At 35.5% G+C, this 20,797-nt stretch overlaps 3 protein-coding genes across 7 annotated transcripts; all 3 read left to right on the top strand.

Moving 5' to 3' along the window:
• The first annotated feature begins 207 nt into the window (after positions 1-207).
• On the top strand, positions 208-1,608 carry LOC142544883 (zinc finger protein GIS-like). The gene has a single exon (XM_075651909.1). The coding sequence runs from the start codon at positions 580-582 to the stop codon at positions 1,342-1,344; it is 765 nt and encodes a 254-aa protein (XP_075508024.1). The 5' UTR covers positions 208-579; the 3' UTR covers positions 1,345-1,608.
• A 7,359-nt stretch (positions 1,609-8,967) lies between these two features.
• Positions 8,968-11,064, top strand: LOC142547140 (large ribosomal subunit protein eL21z/eL21y-like). The gene is made up of 2 exons (XM_075655256.1): positions 8,968-9,255; positions 10,573-11,064. The coding sequence occupies exons 1-2, from the start codon at positions 9,019-9,021 to the stop codon at positions 10,828-10,830; spliced, it is 495 nt and encodes a 164-aa protein (XP_075511371.1). The 5' UTR covers positions 8,968-9,018; the 3' UTR covers positions 10,831-11,064.
• Positions 11,065-14,017: 2,953 nt separating this feature from the next.
• Positions 14,018-20,700, top strand: LOC142547141 (carbon catabolite repressor protein 4 homolog 1-like). 5 transcript variants are annotated; one of them, XR_012820594.1, is made up of 13 exons: positions 14,018-14,592; positions 16,261-17,023; positions 17,490-17,576; positions 17,649-17,735; positions 17,810-17,896; positions 18,060-18,146; positions 18,663-18,716; positions 18,808-18,899; positions 19,021-19,135; positions 19,229-19,373; positions 19,539-19,690; positions 20,164-20,220; positions 20,322-20,700. XR_012820594.1 is itself a non-coding variant. In XM_075655258.1 (12 exons), exons 1-11 carry the CDS (start codon positions 14,435-14,437, stop codon positions 19,682-19,684), a joined length of 1,821 nt encoding a protein of 606 aa, XP_075511373.1. In that variant the 5' UTR covers positions 14,018-14,434; the 3' UTR covers positions 19,685-19,690; positions 20,322-20,700. The 5 variants fall into 5 exon arrangements, 4 of the variants coding, with proteins under 4 accessions (XP_075511373.1, XP_075511374.1, XP_075511372.1 ...); XM_075655258.1 differs by lacking the exon at positions 20,164-20,220; XM_075655259.1 differs by lacking the exons at positions 20,164-20,220; positions 20,322-20,700 and adding an exon at positions 19,797-20,152.
• The last annotated feature ends 97 nt before the right edge of the window (positions 20,701-20,797 follow it).

Raw genomic sequence — 20,797 nt, forward strand, 5'->3', positions numbered from 1 at the left:
ATGCTGAAATTAATATAAGGGTTTATTTTCAATTCCTTACCCTCTTTTCTACACAGAACGAGAAAAAAATACTCATAAAGAAGTAGTGATAGGAGTGGTCGTTATTGTAGGACAATGACAGTCATTTCTATCCTTGGAACAATAAATATCATGCATCGAAGTTCAAATAAATAAATAAATAAAAATCTTTAAAAGTAAATGGAGGGAAAGGCCAAAATTGAAGCTGAAAACAAGTCCATTTATATTCTATATCACATATTGCTATCAAAACTCGGAGAAAGAGTTGCTGCATGGGGGGACCTTATCTTGATCCCCAGTTCATTCATCAAAAGAATTGAGGTTTAGCTCCAATATTAATCAATGGATCAATGACCACTCCCCGTTTTTTACCCCACCACCACCACCACACTCAAGAAAATCCCCTCCTCTTTCACATTCGCTTTTCTCCATTAGCTGCTCACTCCCATTTTCATTTCTAGGCTGATTTTGATTTGCTTTCTGCAGATAAAGTGCTCAAAATAAATTTACACCCGGCCTCTCTAACTCCAGCTTGTGTAGTAACTTCCATTGGAGTCGAAGATGGATCGCGAGACTCGAGATTTCATGAACGTCGACTCCTTCGCCCAGTTGCCCTTTATTCGCCCCACGCCGCTCGTCAAAGAGAAGGGGTCTTCTGCTGGTGCCCTTAGGCTTTTCGGCAAAGAATTCGGAGGCAACAACTGTATTCGCGAAGACCCCCATGAGAACAACAAAGTTAACAATAATGATCGAGAAGAGGATCGTGATGCAAACAAGGACATGATCGGAAGTAAGGAAAACAATTCAGATATCAGTAGCAACAGGAAATTCGAATGCCATTACTGCTGCAGGAACTTCCCCACTTCACAAGCACTGGGGGGCCACCAGAACGCGCACAAGAGGGAGCGCCAGCATGCGAAACGAGCCCACTTGCAGTCCGAGGCACAAGTCTACGGCCCGATGAACTACTCTCGCCTAGGATCGGTCCTCTCCCTACCTTTGTCTTATCACTCATGGAACAGCTGTAGCAAAAGCGGTACAGGTAATACCGTCAGCAAGCTTTATGGCAGCAGCGGCTATGGCTCGTTTAATTCGCATCAATCGGCCATTAATGGGAGCCCTTTGGGGCTGTGGCGTATCCCGGACGCTCATAGTTCATCGTCTTTCGGTTCTCGGGAACGCTCTATGATGATGCCGATGCATCAGTATCAGGGGCAGACTCCATTTACATCTTTTACTAGCAGCAACCCTAATTCTCAGCATCGGTTCGGGTATGAATCCAGGCCTGGCATGCAAGATCACGTGAGTTTGGATCTACATCTTTGAACCTAACTGTTTTCTCGGAATTGAGCACTCATTCAATCTCATGAGTAACAAAGCTATTTTAATTTAATCTCTACATACGCATATATTATTATATATATGTTCTCTCAGGCAACGTATGGTCTGCAGGCTCTATTTGTCTCTGTCATGAACATGGATCCGAGGAAAATTGAGGAATTATAATAATTTTGTTTTCTTCACTAACTTGTATGTCACACAATTGCTACTATTAACGTCTATTGAAATAATCATTACAATTTTCTTTTATTTTAAAATAGACTAATCAAAATTCATTGAAGGACTTTGATTAATACATAGAATTCGATCTTTCTCATAAGTAACTAAAATGAGACCAGCTCCAATCGAATTTCTAAAAATATATTAAACATTGTTTAATTTTTAGTTTGAATTTTTCATATTTCAACCTTACAGGTGTGACAAAGTTCTTTGGCTATATTTTACTACACAAAGAATAAGCATATATATATATGCAGATAAATTATTGGAGGAGATGATATTTTGTGGCTGTGTATTTACAATCAAGGGGATCGGAGTTTTTAAACTATTATTTATTTTTGAACATCTTTTGGTTTTTTAGTTAATTGTTATACTAAACATATAATATCAACATTTTAATTATATATATTATGTATAGCGATACGAATGAATAAAATAATATTGGATATTGCAGAATTTTTCCAAGGCAGGCATTTAGGAGGGGTGAGTCTATATATATAAGAAAATCGGCCCTTTTCTTTTTCCCGAAGGGTACAACTCCTTTTAAATTGTCGGTTGGTATATTATAGTTCATTACACCACACATGCCCATTAGTTATCATTGTGAAGTAGCTATGTATTCTCATTCTTTTTTTCTTTTCTTTTCTTTTTTTAAGTATGAGATATTGTTATCAAACTACAAAAATATTATGTAACTGTCCTTATTACTGACGGAACTTGAGTGTCGACTTGAGACTTGTTTATCTCGGAAAAAGAAACTACAAAAAAAAAAAAACAACAACAAAGCTACCTATATAAATTAAGAAAACTACCCGCAATCAGCGGGACTGGAATATGACTGCGACAGATAGGAGGAGGATGTGAAATTATCAAATAAATTTCTCACAACGAAAATGGTAAGAATCCATAATATTAAAAAAAAAATGGTTACAAGAGAGGGGAGGGGGAATATCACCCGTCATAGAACGATTAGCGTACTATAATCCTTCTCAAATAGCTTATTCTCTCATCTTGTCTTCTTCAATGATTTCATCTATGTCTGCTGGTCCAGATAGTTTTGTACCATCGTTGGTACTTTACTGCTTCCGAAGCCAAGTAATCAGCTGCATGCCCTTTTTTGTTCCCTAAAAAAAATTGACCTTGACTAAGGGGATAAAAAAAAAGTACTATCAATATGAATTAATGCATTTTCAGGTATTAAATACCATGATAATAATTTGACTGTAATATAATTAAAAGCAATGTACGAAAACATGTGTTTCAGCAGCGACAGACGCACTTCATTCATAGACATCAAGACACAACACAACAAACTCATTAAATAAGGTGAAAAAAAAAAAATTTAAGTTGAAATCTAATATCTTTCATAAGCCGTTCAATATGGGATAATATATAGCTAAAATACCATATAAGTTTGCCTATCTCGTGTTTTGGTCTGAGTAACTATTAAAAAAACCACGATGGTATGCGACATGTCAAGGAAACACCCTTGCTATATATATATATATATATATATATATATATATATATTAATCCTCCTGTACGGTTTTAGACGGCCTGGTCACCACCTAGGCAACTTATTAATACGGAAACCCTAGAGGGGTTACTTTTACAAAAAATCGAGGCAGTGAATGACCTCCTAGCGCCTAAATGATCATAGACGACGCCTTTTTAAAACATCGAGTTTGGTAACATAATATTGTATTTTAATTTTTTTAGGTCAAAATCTTAAAACGAGGTTTCGCAATTCATGACTCGATGCAAAGGAAAGAGATGTGTATAGGTACTACTACCAAGTATCAGGCAAACTCGTACTTTACATGCAAATCCAGTCGTCTAACACGCGACAGGGAAAAATCCAATCATCTACGCATGATGATCAGCCCATACACAGACTGCTTGTACCAGGTGAGTATATCACGAGTACATGAATTGTTAAGTGTCCGATGCACAACATTATGTCTATTAGGCGAACACACGCAGGTACAAATATGATCAAATGATTTTTTTATAGTCTCACGAATCCGAATCCGAAAATTGTAGGCGGTGTATGTAAACTATACCGAAAAACATACAATCCATACAGACTAAAAATGAACTTAAAAAGTCATCCTCCGTCCAAAAACGTGAGGATGCAATAATGCTCACTTCAAAAGTTTAATGCATAAATACAACTTCAGCAATGTGTATGATAAAGGGAATTTCGTTGCCATCATAAAAGTCTACTAATTGTTTGTAATTCTGGAGTAGAAAAAGGGCCCAGATTTATGCCTGCTAATTACCATTTCATCTTTATGCAAAATCTTGTTTCCTCCGTACAGTGTGCCAGCAAAGACAGAGAAATATTGGTCAAGGTAAAATGAAGAATGCCACCTAAAAAAGTGAAAGCTTCTGAACTACCAGCTCATCCTGAGCATTTCACATACAAATGCAACATCATAAGCTTCTGAACTACCAGCTCATCCTGAGCATTTCACATACAAATGCAACATCATTTAATTTCAACCAATTAAGTCTCAGCAACTCGCCAGAATATTATATTATATTATAAGTACCAAATGAGCAAAACAACAGTTAAGTGAACAGCGGTTCGGTCGATCCTACCTCCTGCGGGCACTGCCTGCAGGGGTCGATCCAACGGCTCGGATTTTTTCGAGCCAATTTTTTTTTTTTTTACAGGAAGGTGGGCCCGGATCACTCATGTGGAGTGATCCGGGCCGTTCATTGCCCGTGCAGGCACTGCCTGCACGGGTAGGTTGAAACAAACCGTGAACAGCGGTCTTGTAACCAGGAAAAACAGATACCCTATTAGAGTCGCGTGCAGCTCGAGCGAAAAATAAATTGAGGGATTAAAAATGCATCTGCAGACCCCACATCAGGGAGAAGGTGGGAGCAGGAACTTAAGGAAAAAAAAAAAGCTTCATTATGTAACCAAAAGAAGTGAATTAAAATTTAAACCGGACCAGAAAATTCAAGCAACGCACAAAGAAGATTTAATTATAATCTTCTTGTTAGAGTATATGTCATGCAAAACAACAGTTGGTTAGAAAATTTATTGAGTAATAAATAATCTTTATTTTACTATAATTTAACTTTTTATTATTTCATTTTATTTTATATGTATACTCATGCAATAAGCATTGATAAAGTCTTTGATTATACTTTGATACGAATGAATCGTAATTCGATCTTGAAATTCATTTGTAAACACTGTATATTCTAAATTCTTTCATAGTCGATTCAGCCGCCTAAAAATAAAGGCCACTTGAAGTTGAGACTATCATATGTGATGTTGTGTACTGTGTTTCGTGGTAAGGGCATAGAGATGTCCAATCGTGTAGATGAGTAATCATACGATGATTGTACCAAACATCTCTCCATCGAACTTTCCAAGTGGTTATCAATCATCCAGAGGAAAAATCTGTGGTTGTGATTGTACATGATTAGTCCTTACGACCCGGGACAACGCTGAGGCTCTACACACTAGGATTTTGCTTTGACTCGTTAACCGACTTCGCGGGAGTCATAAGGTGGCGAGGTTGGGTGCAATTGCGAAATGTGTAGGAGTCAGTGTATTATAGTCGGGAATTTACTGCTCATCTACGGGTATGGATATCCTATGTGATCAAACGAAATAGTAGTGCATGAAATTTCTGGCCAGAGTGTGAGATGTACATTAGGGAAAAATAGTTATTTAGTTGTGCATGCGATAACACCATGAATATTTCATGATTGTATCATATAAGTCCAACATACTAAATAATTAAAGATAGTAAATTATAAACAACTCAGTATAATTTACTATGAACATAATGTGAATCTTGATTTACCAAAATATTTTTCAATACAATTTGCATTTAAAAAACTTCAAAAATAAATGCATGCATAATATTAAATTTGCATGTTCATATCAAATAAATACCCAAATGTTTCACATAATATCTAACATGCAAAATTAATTTATAAATATGTATTGAATATTGCACTGAATTTGAAAATATTAAAATTTATTTTCAAATCATTTATTATTATTATTTTTAAAAAAATAATAAATTTGAATGCATTGACCGACACAATTTGAAAACATGTATTCAATTTTTTTAATTGTGTGGATCTTCTTTATCAATAATTTTAACACATCGCGTTGCATTGAAGTTGATTGCATTGAAATTATTGAATGCAAACATGCAATTCATTGGTCTTCATTTTTAATATTACAACACATCACATGCATGTAATAATTTATCTTCTACAAACCTTCTTCATCTTCTGAATAATTCGTTGCTCTCAAAAATTTTATCTAAAAAATTTGTTCTAAAAAATTCTCATTTTATTTTCAAATCGAAAACTTTATTTAATTTTCAAGACTTCAAGGTGCAACCGAGAACAAAATTCTCAGATAAGTTTCTTAATATTATTACGTCCGACCTCGAACTTCAAGTTTCTTACGCAAAACTCTAGAAAGAAATTTTTCAAATTTTATGAAATCGGATTTTCAGAAAATGAAAACAAATTTTCAAGACAGAGGTGACACGGCTCTGATACCATATTTTAGAATTTTTTTCAAAATTCATGTTTCAACATATTTATAAACATGATAAAACAATATGCGGAAGCAGATCGACCGTTATTTCCGGCCATCGAATAATTTGTAAGTTTTCTGTTTTCCTCCGATTGAAGCCTTCTAAGCACTCCAACACACTCTGTAGATAGTGTATTTTGTTTTTATGAAGTGTGTGCTTAGGAACTTCAATCACCGGTATTTATAGGCCTCTCATATCATCAATGAGTGATTGCAGGAGCCTTATTATCAAAAGAAGAGGCACATGAGCGTCTCAATTTTCTAAATTTAAGGGGGTGCATGAACTTTTTTCAAAATTGTATCTCAATTTTCTAAATTTGAGGCTGTGCATGTACCTTTTTCAAAATTGTAGGCTATGATCGTCGTCATTTCCTATACGTTTATTCTTTTTCTGATATGAAGTGTTATGTTCCACTTTTTCTTACACCGCTCTAATGCCTTACAACCTTTACTTAAAGTTTTTTCTTGAAACATAATTAAGAACGACATCATGAAGATATTTGAACATGAAAGAGATAAAACAATGAAATTATTAGATTCAAATGCTAGTCGTATTGCGTGGACAATTGATATGTGGACGTCAAGTAATCAAAAAAGAGGACTCACGAGAATCATTTCACACTTCATCGATTCTTCATGGAAACTACAAGTTGGATTGTATGGTAACTTTTTTATTATCTCTTTGACTTTGTACTTCTATTTATCATTAATAATATTACTATCACTGTTAAAATTTATTGTATTTTTTTTACTAGATTTATATAGGTGTCATGTTTACACGCTGCCGAGGTCCTTGCAAATGTCCTTGTTGATTGCTTCTTAGATTGGAATTTAGATTGTAAATTATCTACTTTAACTCTTGATAATTGCACAACTAATAATGATATGATTGAGCTTATTCTAGATAAGCTTCATCCGAATTCACTTATTTTAGAAGGAAAATTATTTCACATGCGGTGTTTTTCCCATATTTTGAATTTGGTTGTCAGGGATGAACTATAATTAATCAGTGATAGTATTGAAACAATTCAGTAAAGTGTCGGATTTAAAAAGAGATGAAAAATTTATTGAAACAGCTCGGCAATTGAAGGTTACACTAAGAAATTGGAACTTGGAACTCTACATATTTAATGTTTAACACAACATTGGAATATGAAGATGTGTTTGATTGTTTGAAACACCATGATAGTTAATATAAAATAGTTCTCACAGAAGAAGAAGATTGGTCAAAATTGGGAGTCTAAATTGAAGATTTTTTATATGCCACGAAGGTGTTTCCATGGACCAAGTATTCAGGTATAAATCTTTTCTTCTCAACTATTTGTGATATTAAGTTGACAATTGATGATTGACTTCTTTAGAATGATTATGTGATGAACACAATGGCAACAAATATGACATTAAAGTTTGAAAAGTATTGGGATGTGATGAAATGTTTATTGGCAAATGGGACATTTTATATCCGTGGTACAAAAAGAAGACAATTCAATTCTATTATCCTCTTGTTTATGGTGATACGTCTTTATTTGAGATTTAAAACTAAAGAAAACGTTGTACGCCGTTGTTGAAGAGTACAAAATGAAATTCAAACAATCTCAGGAAATGAAATATTCACAATCTTTATCTTTAAGGCCTCTGGTTCTTAAACGTGGTAGTTATGCTGATAAATATTTGAGATGTTCATGGATTCTAATATTAATGTTGAACTTGAGAATTGGAGTTGGATTATTGTTTAGAAGAGTCTCTCTGGCCGAGAAATATAAGTGACTTTGATATCTTATATTGATGGAAGACGAATGAGATCAAATATCTGATTTTGCATGATATTGCAAAGAATTTGTTGGTCATTCATGCAACGAATGTCGCTTCTGAATCAACATTCAATATTAGTAAAAGAGTTTTAAGTGCTCATCGTAATCGGCTTCATTCTAAAATTATGGAATCTTTGATGTGTGCTCGATATGGTTATGAAGTGAAAGTCAAAGTATTAAATAGTTTCCAAACAAAAGCGTTTATGATATTTTATTTTTTTAATTTTATAATATTTTTTATTTATTTTGTATTATTAGATTCTATAGCTTCAAAAGATCAAAAATTTGAAAACGATTATGATAAAGAGGTAAGTAATAAGTTGTTTTTATTAATGTAGTAAAGTGTTTTAAATTTTTTTCTCTATATGTCTTATTACTTTGTAGGAGCGGAAGTCATACACTAACAATAATATTGATTACTACATTAAGTGGTGTGATATAATGAAAGAAAAAAGTAATATGATGATGCTGACAAGTTATATCTTTTCTGTTTATTGAACTATGAATTATTAATGTTATGATACATATATTGTTTAAGTAATATTAGTTTTACGCATGTCATTTATTTTTTGTAAAATACCCTTTAATTAAAATTAAAGACTTTTTTGTATCAATTCAATAAATATTTGAAATTTCATTAAAAAAAATATTTCTAGCGAGGATGGGGATTAGGCTAAACACAATGTCGGGGATGGGAATTCCTCGATTAAGTAGAATTGGGAATATGATCGGAGATCAAAGCAGATATATAATTTGAGGACGAAAATAGAAACGACAAATACATCTTCGTCCCGACCAATTATCATCTGTACCATTGAAGAACGTACAGCCATAGCCGATAAGTAATAATTTTTGATCGAAAATAGTAACAAAATATATAATAATAATAATAATACAAAAGTAGAAATTAAAAACATGATTGGGCTGGAGGTCCACTCAAAGCCCATTAATCTAAAATTCTAAAACCCTAGTGCCCCTGCCCCGTAATATTTAGTCACGTCATCACCTCAGCTCCGGGGGTATCCACTTTTCACACAACACAGGAAAATGCCGGCGGGTCACGGTTTGAGGGCACGCACGAGGGATCTTTTCTCTCGCCCCTTCCGCAAGAAGGGTCCGACCCATCTCTCCACCTATCTGCGTATTTACAAAGTCGGAGACTACGTTGATGTCAAAGTTAACGGGTCGATCCATAAAGGTATGCCCCACAAGTTCTACCATGGGCGAACGGGTCGGGTCTGGAACGTCACCAAGCGTGCGATCGGTGTTGAAGTCAATAAGCAGGTAAGAACATGGCGTCTGCTTTTATGTTATGTGTTTGCTGTATTTCTACTTTGTTTGTTGATGTGGTACTTTAATTTGCTTTCTGGGGCTTTTTCGTTCATATTGGAGGTTTGTGGGTTGCTTGAGCGTGTTGAAAATGATTGTTGTGAGGATTGTTTTAGAAATGTCACGTTTGAATTAGGTAAAGGTTGTTTCGTTGCGCAATTGGATGAAATGTTTTATGTCGATGATGACAAACGCGAGGTTTGTTTCTCCAAACATTCGCACTGGCCGCCCAAGAGCTCTCGCCTTCGCCAGGCTTGAGAGGTTCTGCTGTATTCGCTCTCCTTGGATATCTAAGACTGTCTTTCTCGATGTTGGCGTTTGTGTGTTGTTTTATATATTTTGCTATAATCGTAATTTTCGTAGTATTAAATTCCTTGAGTTTGGGTATCAAAGTAACTTGTCGAGAGTTATATCGCATACCGTACCGAAAATTACGGTATAAGAAAATTCATATCGTTACCGTACCGAAAATTTTGGTATACCGAAAATTGGTATGCATATAACTAGCATACCGATTATATCGAAATTGTACGGTATACCGAGATTTTACGGTATACCGAGATTTCGGTACGATATCGGTATATACCGTTTTATACCGAAAAAAACCTTACATTTTAAATTTTTTATAATTTTATTATTTTAAAATATTATATATTTTAAAATTTTTGTATATTTTTTCGCTATTCCGATATATACCGAAATTTTCAAATTGAATATGTTACCGTACCGAAAAATTCGGTATTGTTACCGTACCGTACAGAAATATTCGGTATATCGAAATTTCGGTAGATTCGGCATTTTTTCGGTACGTTAATCTCGGCATACCGAAAATTCGGTATTTTTTCCCACCTCCAGTCGAGAGTAGTTTGTGTTGGTGATAAAGGTTCATTCCTTTGGACATTTAGCTATGCATTTTTTTTTTGTTATTGCATGATTGAGAATTTCCCATTTTTAGGAATTTTTAATGTAATTTTAATTATGTGAAGCATTTTATATTCAGAGAGTCGATATAACCATGTGATGCAATTGGCCTGAGCATTGGACTATTGAAACTGTAGGCATTTGCTGCCGAAACTGAGAAAGCCGTTTATATGCCTTCTCTTCTATGTGTTTTATGTATCTTTCGAGCTGTAGAAACAAAAAATGCAGCAAATAATGAAGCCATGGTTCTAAATTTTATTATGCTTTCTCCATTGATATGCTGTTAAGTTTCACCACAAGCTGGCATGAGGAAATAACAATTCTGAAATGTGGTGTTTATTTTCGTTGCAGGTTGGTAACCGAATCATAAAGAAGAGAATACATGTCCGTGTTGAGCATGTTCAGCCATCACGTTGCCACGAGGAAATCCTTCAAAGGATTAAAAAGAACGACCAATTGAAGGCCGAGGCGAAGGCACAAGGTAAAATCATTAGCACCAAGAGGCAGCCAGAGGGACCCAAACCTGGTTTCATGGTGGAGGGAGCAACTCTTGAAACTGTCACTCCTATTCCATACGATGTGGTCAATGATCTCAAGGGTGGTTACTGAGGGTTGGATGGATTCTGTGGATTTTCTTGTTCTTTTGTCTTTCTTTTTGGAAATTGTTGCATCGGACTAGCCTCTATTTTCCTTCATTGATTGTGTAATGGACAGGTTTGAAATTGATAATTTAGACCAATTTTGGAACAGATTGATTTCTGACCGTATAAGTAAAACATGCTAGCGTTGTATTCCTGAGTTGGTTTATTCGATCATTTGATAATAATCATTTGGTTTTATCTAGATTGTTTTTATTTGGATGTATTTCCTCTATATCTTTTCTTGAAAATAGGCGTGTATGCTGTGCACCTTGTTCGGTTTCTTTATTTTTCAAGCCATTGTTTGGACTCTGATATAAATTTAGTATTAGCTATTAATGAACTATTCAATAAAATTACACAGTTTCTTGATTAGTTGATCCCATATAAATTTGCAATTATCGGGTTTTGAATTTGGGCAAGTATAGCTCAACGTCATTCATGTGATTCAAACCAGTTAGGATCCTAAACCAAATGAGTTAGTGTAGCTAGCTTCAACTTAGGAGTGGATGTAAAGAAAAGAACTTGTGCTGGAGTAAAGGACCTGCTAAGCATTCACTAACTGAGTTGCTACGACATACGTATACGTTACACGATTACGTCTTCTCTTGATACGTCGAGCATGCATGGTGTGTGATTTTATTGAACAAGCTTACTGATATTATTTTACCATATTTAAATACTCGCATGCCTTTTTTTTAATATTTTAAACTAATGTACCATTGAAGACTTCCTTTTTCTACAAGTACAAATTCTGTTACTTTAGCATATATTATATTACTTCCGGCCCTTTCTTCCATAAACAGTGGTGCTTTTCTTTGAGCTAATGCTTTTAAAGAGAATACTTGGGCTTGGAGCTAGAACATCGATGGTGGTGTCTTTCAACTGAACTTGGGATGAAGATTTCATCTGCGGCAATATTTTTCCTCGTCATTCTTAGCTTATCTTCAGGTTTAGTCTTCGTTTATTTAGTTACAGTTATGTTACTACATACTTGCTCGGATGCTGATGCCTCTTGTTCTCTTTTAATGTATTTTTGGGTGCAGCCTGGGGATTGACTGAAGGACATTCTGTTTGGATTCCGGAGCACAGGTGCCATGAGAAGACGAGATCAAGAAAATGCAACTCATACAAATGCATGCAGAAATGCTCCTTGAAGCCGCAAGGTTGGGGGAGATGCACAGGAAACCACTGCGTATGCACATTTTACTGCATGGAACCTCCTAAATAATGCTCTTCTATGAGTAAATTTTTCTTTCTTGATTTGGCTCCGTCGCACGGATACTTGTGCATGTGAAAATCTTTTTGACATAACTTTAATCACCTCATCCTGACATTCTTGAAGTTTTTGATTTATGGTATCGTCGATTAGTTTTCCTTTAATGTAGATGGGAGAGGGGATTAAAATTTAAAATTTATTGGAAGTTAGCTTCTCTTTTATTGATCTAGGCCTAGGTACACTTGTCAAGAACTCGCTGGAACTGGGATAGAACCTATCCTATGGTTATAGGGTTCCTAAAGTTTTGAGATATATTTTTGCAATGATCAAAAGCGAAGAGCCTAAGATTTGTAGATGTTCTTGAAATATACAAACAAAAAGAACGAGATTTTGTAGGTCGAGGGGTCAAGTGATGCCTTGCCATGGAATGAGATATAATACGGATAATGCGAAATGACTCTAAGTCTACCAAGACACCAGGAAATGCCCCGGGCGTGGCTACCCCCACGAGCCTCGCGCCCGCCCACAATGGTGAACGTAACAAGACAGGAACATGCTCCCTCCTCCTATAACTGAAACACGAGAGTAAATTATTCGTAAATGTATTGCTTCAATTATTCAAGATTGTTTATGTTAACATTTGCAAAAAATTGTTGCATAAACAGATGGAGACTAAATTCTCTAACGAGCACTTCAAGTTGACGAAAACCAAGAAACCAATTTTGGTAGACAAGGCTTCAAAATCACACAATTAAAAATCATAATTGGGTCACAATTCTAACCCACCAATCATATTTCGCTCAAGGGTCATAACATACATAGCTAAACGAGTATCATTGGATATCCACAATTTCATCTGTCTAATTGACAACGAACCTGAATGGTTTTTATTAAGTCAAATTCCATAAATATTGGTTGAGCCAATTCTTACTTGTTTATCAGCAACTAAAACACTATCCGGTAAGCATAGATCATTATTTCCTCCCGTCTAATGGAGGACGCACGAGGACGAAAGAAAAAAATTCAACGCATAAAAGTTTGGACGATTTTTTAGTTGGCCAGTGAGATTCACTCTTGAAAAATGACTAACGCTAACATTTTCACTTTTTTCCATGGACGATGCTTCTTCATTTCTCCGTTGATGAAAGTTTCCGTGTGCCAAACCCTTTGTACACTTAAAGATGGTACGGCAGAAATTGTATTCTAAATGAAGGAATGAAGTTTTTAATGGGAGTTTCAAGCCTCGTCGCAGGCAAAATGAAATTGGATCAATGAAACAAAATTGTCCATATTGAAATTAATAAGATTGAACATTTAATAAATATTGCAACCTACCAAACATTAAATCTTCCCGTAACTTGTCAAAATCAGATTATAGCAACCAAGAGATATATTCTCCTATGAAGGCCTCAATTATGCATGGTATGTCATATATTATTTTCAATAGGTACTTTTATGAAATTATTGAATAAACAAAATTTAGATCTTATTATTATGGCAAAAACTTATGTGAGACGGTCTTACGGGTCGTATTTTGTGATACGAATCTCTTATTTGAGTCAACCATGAAAAAATGTTACTTTTATGCTAATAATATTACTTTTTATTGTGAGTATCGATAGGGTTATCACAGATAAAAATTCGTGAGACCGTTTTACAAGAGACCTACTATGTTATTATTATTTTTTCATTAAAGTTTGCCAGATCCATGGGCTTTCGAGTAGCCCATTTAAATTTTTTTAAATGTTTTAATTATAATATAATCCATATATTGTTATTAATATATAAAGATTATAAATTTGAGACGAGATTATAATAATGTCGTCCAGTTCACCAAGAAATTATCACAAATCATTAAAAAAAACATAAAAAAATATATACAAGATTTTATAGTAGAAAGGATTTAACTATTAAGTGTGTGCAGCGTATAGTAATATGCATGTACGCAGACATATTCCCCTCTTATAAAAATGTGTCGAGATGAGCTTTGTTCTTGCGCACACACACTTTTGTAAAACCCTAATACTCCAATCAATTGATTCTCTCCTTTTTAATTAATTAAAATCGAATTGGTTGAATATCTGTGAATTCTATTCCTGATTCGAGGTTTCCCAGATTTTCAATTTCCCTTTTCCGGTAGAGATTTTTTTCTATCTTTCGATCTCCTCCTTTGCAATTTATTTGGGTTTTGAAAGAGCAAGGCTGGCGATTGGCGTTGCGACCACGTGATGGCGGATCCGCCACAAGACCGCCCTCTGTTGCTTCATAAATCTGCTCATTTCCTTGGTTTAGGGTTTCGTTCGAAGTCGGAGGAAGAAGACAGGGAGAAATTGAATAATCAAGAGTTCAGTGGAAAATGCTGAGTGTGCTGAGGGTGCACCTGCCGTCCGATATACCCATAGTAGGATGCGAGTTGACGCCGTATGTGCTTTTGAAACGCCCCGATAACTCTGTTGTTGCCGATGATGTCACTGAGTTGAACCCTATTGATGGGAGTTTCTTAAGATATAAATGGTTAGTTTTTCTGAGCTTGATTTATGTGTAAAAATTTTCCGCTGCCCCAATGATTGATGATGTTTTGCTTTCTCTGTGGGCTCTGTTGTTTATTATGATTCTTATTGTGGTCATGCATGTGTAGCTATGAACACGAGGGTTTCTTAAGTTGATTTTTTTTAAAAAAAATTCATACTATTATGTAGGTTGTTTGAATGCTTTCTAGTGTGTTAACTAGTGGTGAGGATTTAGTGGGTTCTGAGATTGGCTTTTCTATCTTTCTCTGCCTTTTGTTTGTATTTAACATTAATTGTGATTTTGGAGGAGAATCGTCTACTGAATGATCTTAATCTGCAGATATTTTTTGGGAGAGTATAAAATTCAGTAGTATGTAAGCAACTCTGAAATTATTTGGAAATTTATGGAATACAACAATGGTTATAACTTACAAGAATGTGTCTTAAATGCATTGTATGGGAGCTGATCTTATATCCTATCTCATTTTCAAATGCCCTTTTTCGTCAGATTTTGTTCTCCATATTTTGCCGGATTTGAATGGCATTAGTGTCGGGCTTTTCATTATTGTTTGGCGCTAACAGCTTGCCGTCGCGTTTTATTTTTTACACTGTTTATATCTGGTGTTTTGTCTTTGATGTGTTAATTGGAAAGGTCTAACTTTCTAATAAGATTTGTCTGGTATAATGTCAGCACACATTAATGCCCTGGTGGAAAACTAAGTTTTTTTCCACGGGTCAACTGAATGTGCTCGTTTGCCGATATGGACGCGTGGGCGTCACAGAGGCTGCTACTCCAGTTCAATTGGCATTTCGCGGAACGGTTGCCGCTGTTGTCATGGGATTTTTATAAAATAAAAATGAAAATAAGTGGATAATTTGGGTAATTGGATAATTTTTAATGGAAAAAGGAAAAAAAATGGTAAAACGTTGAAAAAATAAAATAAATTAAAACATTTCGCAACAGCCGTGAAATCGCCATTTCATTCCGCGACACCCATAAAATCGCCGATATTCCATGAAAAATGCCATTATAGTTACACATCTGATTTAGCTTGGAATTTTGTTGTCGCAGCTTGTTCCTGTCAGGGTTATGGCGGTTCCACGACGGTGGCGGCAAACCATGCAAACGCGTCCCATGTGTTTCACAACTGATTGTCATGCTCTACATTATAGTTTTTATATCAATATCTAATTCGGGTGGATGTTGGTTTGAACTACCACTTGCCAATTTTTTAATTGCTTTATTTTTCTTGCTTTTAATTGATTCATAAAGAGAAACTTATTTGGGTAACTTAAACAGTTCGAGAGCAGGTATTGTTGATGTTGATGTGAAATATAATGTTATGACTGATAATGTTGTTTATTTATGAAAATTTAGTTACTGATAAATATTATCTTCAGCCTTTCTGTGACATCCAGAGAAACTTTGATCTTATTTATGGGAAATTTCCTTTTTTGTTTGTGTTGATTAAGATTTCTGGTTTATTTAATCTCAGGGTAGTAATTGAATACTGCTGGTGATATCACGCTTGGTCTGAGGCACCTTTTTTACCATGACTATTTTTAGACAACCCCTTTATATGAATACTTGGATAGAAGTTGCATACATGATAGAATATCATTTGACAATGGAGTACTGGTTTTTCTTGCTAATATTTGGTTTTCTATTAAGGTTTCGTGTACAAAGTGATAAAAAAGTCGCAGTTTGTACGGTTCATCCTACGGAGCAAGCTACATTACAATGCCTTGGATGTGTTAAGGCCAAAATTCCTGTTGCAAAGAGTTACCATTGCTCTCCAAAGTGTTTTTCTGATGCCTGGCAACACCATCGAGTTCTGCATGAGCGTGCTGCTACTGCTGTGAATGAAAATGGAAATGAGGAGGAAGAGATTTTTGGGCGCTTCAATAGCACTGGTAGCACAGCATCAAGTATGATTAATATGAATTTGCCAACTTCTCAATCAAATTCTAGCTTGTCAAATGGCACCACTGCGATGTATCCTGCTGCAGTTACTCAGAGGAGTGGTGGTGAAACATGGTTTGAAGTTGGACGATCCAAGACATATACACCAACAGCTGATGATATTGGTCATGTGCTTAAATTTGAGTGCTTTGTAGCAGATGCAGAAACAAAATTATCTGTGGGTCCTGCTAGTACCTTATCAACTTCCCGTGTGATTCCAGCTCCATCACCTATTCCACGGCACATGATTTCTGTTATTGGGATAGATGTTCCTGGGCATCTAGATTTGGATAGTCGCATTTCATCTGCAGGGACATTTACTGTGCTTTCATACAACATTTTATCTGATGTTTATGCTACAAGCGAATTATACAGCTATTGCCCATCCTGGGCCCTTTCATGGACTTACCGCAGACAAAACCTCTTCCGAGAAATAATTGGTTATCATGCAGACATTGTTTGTCTTCAGGAGGTACACAAATTGTGTGTGTTTCTTCTTTTTAAATATTTTAGATGTTAATATCGGATTTGAGTTCATTATGATTGTGAACATGTGAAAAGATTTAGACCCGTGGAGATTGAAAATTATAGGCAGTAAAACGTAAAACATGACAGTTTTTTCGTGGAATGGTTGATTGCATTTGTTAAAAAGCCATTTAGCTAGATTAGCCATTGTAGTCAAAAGATGCTTAAAACATAAAAATATTTTCATCTTTACGGATGACTCTTTAAAAGGGACTGTTGTGTGCATTTGTTTTGTAAATCTATTAGTAAAAAATATTTTTTATAAGCCCTCTGTAAATACATGATGGCTCTTCAGCAAGTTGACCGGCCTACAGTAGTTGGATTTGAACCATGTTAAAGGCCTTTCGATCCTTTTCACAAAGTTTTTTCCTTCTTAACGGTTTTTTTTTCTGGTGTAAATTTTCTTTGGCCAGGTTCAAAGTGATCATTTTGAGGAATTCTTTGCGCCTGAGCTGGATAAGCATGGCTATCACGCTCTGTTTAAAAGGAAAACAACAGAGGTTGGTGGAAACTAGAACTAATTTAGATGATAAAGTCAACATGTTATTGATTCACCATGCTATTACTGCTAGCAGGTTTTTAGCAGGAATATCAACACCCTTGATGGTTGTGCTACTTTCTTCCGCCGTGATAGATTTTCACATGTCAAGAAATATGAGGTAACTAATGTGACGTAAAGAATGTGTCATGAGCTCCTTTGTATCAGCTTCATCGTTGGCATTTTTGAATGTAGGTTGAATTCAACAAAGCTGCACAATCTCTAACTGATGCTTTGGTTCCTAGCGCTCAAAAGAAGAATGCTTTGAGTCGATTGGTCAAGGTACCATACTTACAGATTTTAAAGGCTTTTTTTAGCTTATTGGGTTACAGCTAGTTTAATATTAAATATTGTATGATGATTATGATAGTTCTTTAACTTTTTTGGTTTGATATCATCTCAGTTTTAGTGGACAAATATTTAATTTCCCTTTTCTTCCACGCAGGATAATGTTGCACTAATTTTGGTTCTTGAAGCCAAGTTCGGTAACCAGGGCATTGATAACCCCGGAAAGCGCCAGCTTGTTTGTGTTGTAAGATTTCTATTTTGGAATTCTATTTATTATTATGATTTTAACTTGTTATTTTATTTTCAGCATTAACGTGTTCTATTAAAAATATATTTGAATCAAATATTACAAGCTCGGGGCTTGTTGGAGATATATAATTATAAATATGTATACATCAGCGTAAGAAATGAGTACAAAATGTTTCTTGTTGCTCGTTACATCGAGAAGAAGGTAAATCAATGATAATTTCCTCGGAATTAGACATCATACTATTTTCAGATTCTTTGTTGTCCTGTTAAAGATTCAATGAACAAATCTATTGATAGAGATTCTTTCGGATACATTACGCTGTTTGATGCCAATTGTTGTGTCGTTCCCGTAAATTTCTCAAATTGCTTTCTCGATGCTGTCTTCTAGTGTGTTCCTAATTATTCCTGCCTTTTATTCATGGCTATATTTTATTATTCCTTTACACCCTTGATTTAGATGGTTGTTTAGGGGGAGGACTCCTGATCTGTATCTCTCATGTTTCTGAAACAGGCAAACACACATGTAAATGTGCATCAAGAGTTGAAGGATGTCAGACTTTGGCAGGTTCTTGCCTGAGGCCATCCTCTCAAGTAACATATTTACATTCTTTGGAATTAATGTAGCAAAGTAACTTTTATTTTCTTGTCAATATCAGGTCCACACTCTATTGAAAGGGCTGGAAAAAATTGCTGCTAGTGCAGACATCCCAATGCTGGTGTGTGGGGATTTCAATTCAGTTCCTGGAAGGTGATTTGTTGTCCTCTTTCGATAATATAATCTGATACATGCAGTTTTATCTTGGACCATCAGTTTTAGCTTCAATTACTGGATTTTTTTTTTTTTTTTTACTTTTTGGTTTGAAATACAGTGCTCCTCATTCGCTCCTTGCTATGGGGAAGGTGGATCCACTTCATCCTGAATTAGCTGTTGACCCACTTGGCATTCTTCGCCCTGCTGCCAAATTAACACATCAGCTGCCACTGGTATGACCTTGTTATTCTCTTTTAAATATTTAACGTTGTAGCCTATTGTTGTGTTCATGTTCAATATTTGTGTTCATGGCATGTATTCCCTAGGTAAGTGCATATTCATCATTTGCAAGAGCTGGTGTCGGTCTTGGTCTGGAACAAAGGAGGAGAATGGATCCCACCACAAATGAGCCACTATTTACGAACTGCACAAGAGATTTCATTGGTACTCATGATTACATATTTTACTCAGGTATGTTAGGAGTTGCACAAGTTTTTCATTGAAATAAGTTTTGGTAGTTTGTATTCTTATAGTGTCATTGCTTCTCTCCCCCTTCCCCAACCTAGCATAACTGGACAGTTTCTAATTTGTTTAAGCTGTCTTATGAGATTAATGGAAATGTATGTGTCCCTGTAGCCGACTCCTTGTCTGTGGAGTCTCTGTTGGAGCTCCTGGATGAGGATAGCTTGCGTAAAGATACTGCTCTTCCTTCTCCAGAATGGTCTTCTGATCATATAGCGCTCTTGGCTGAGTTCCGTTGTAAGCCTAGGACTAGACGCTAACGATAGGTAAGCTGTTCAACATTGTATAGAAATTTCTTAGATTTCCCAGTGTTCTTTGATTTTATTTCCAGAAACTTTTTTCCCAAAGATATGACCCTTTTTTTTGTCAAAGATTTGACTTGGGGATCCAATTTCAGTATGTTGTGAAATTGTGGAGGAGGCTTGGTAATATGTACACTCCAGTTAAGACTTAAGGGTGATTCTCCTATGCGTGAAGTGGTCTGTCAGTTGTTAGATATGTCACAATGTATCCTATTTTTGTTTGTGGAATTCGTATGGGTCTTGGGAAGATCTGCTGTAGGACAGCACTTGACCTGTCATTATTTTAATTAATATATGAGAGTACTTGATTTATAAAACCCTCTGATTATACTATATTTTTCTAACCAAACTGATCCTGAAAATGGTTCGATTACAAACCATGAATTACGCTATTTTGGTTAATTCTCTTTGGACATTTTTGCTTCCGTAATTGGTAGGAATTGAACATGGCTATGCAGTGGGGACAAATGTAGTGATTCCCCGACGATACACACGTATGTGATATACAATAACACCTCTAGACTCATAGGGGAAATTCAAAATTACCCTCTCACAGTTGCACCAATGCGATTTCTTAATCTTGTTGTGCCAACAGGGGTTGTATCGGCCGCTTCCTCTAAGATTTGGATATCTAGTGATTGGTGTGCTCACTTTGCATCGTGCAGGTCTGGCCGAAGAAAAATTCGAAAGTTTGTTGCTGGAAGAAAGCCAATGTAATGTTTAGATTGTTCTCAGCTTTAATTTTCTAGGTGTATCCCTTTGTGGGATCTGTAGTTATGAGAGTCACTTGTATCATGCCACCTTTGTCTCATAGAAAATCTTTATGATACCAATTTTAATTTCCTACTCCTCCCTTAATAGAAATATGTATACAGTGATGTCTGGTATGCAAGTGAACCAGGTTGTAATTCCCTCTCTGCTGGAAACAGTTTTTTTCAATGAAAAATGATCTGTGGTTCCTTTGACCTGCCCAACGATCCTTTTCTCTCCAATTATATCTTATTACCGCGTTTTCTATGCTACATAAGGAGAAATTCTTTAGACATGATGGTTGATTCCTGAATATATGGA

This window comes from Primulina tabacum, chromosome 5, assembly GCF_025594145.1.
Source record: "Primulina tabacum isolate GXHZ01 chromosome 5, ASM2559414v2, whole genome shotgun sequence".
NCBI classification, from domain to species: Eukaryota; Viridiplantae; Streptophyta; class Magnoliopsida; order Lamiales; family Gesneriaceae; genus Primulina; species Primulina tabacum.

Excerpts from the sequence above, each read along its gene's own strand:
- LOC142544883 (XM_075651909.1), top strand. The coding sequence starts at position 580 with ATGGATCGCGAGACTCGAGATTTCATGAACGTCGACTCCTTCGCCCAG.
- LOC142547140 (XM_075655256.1), top strand. The coding sequence starts at position 9,019 with ATGCCGGCGGGTCACGGTTTGAGGGCACGCACGAGGGATCTTTTCTCT. Across the intron at positions 9,256-10,572 it reads GTGTTGAAGTCAATAAGCAG|GTTGGTAACCGAATCATAAA; the intron begins GTAAGAACATGG and ends TTTTCGTTGCAG.
- LOC142547141 (XM_075655258.1), top strand. The coding sequence starts at position 14,435 with ATGCTGAGTGTGCTGAGGGTGCACCTGCCGTCCGATATACCCATAGTA. Across the intron at positions 17,577-17,648 it reads TTAAAAGGAAAACAACAGAG|CAGGTTTTTAGCAGGAATAT; the intron begins GTTGGTGGAAAC and ends TATTACTGCTAG. Across the intron at positions 18,717-18,807 it reads AGGATGTCAGACTTTGGCAG|GTCCACACTCTATTGAAAGG; the intron begins GTTCTTGCCTGA and ends TGTCAATATCAG.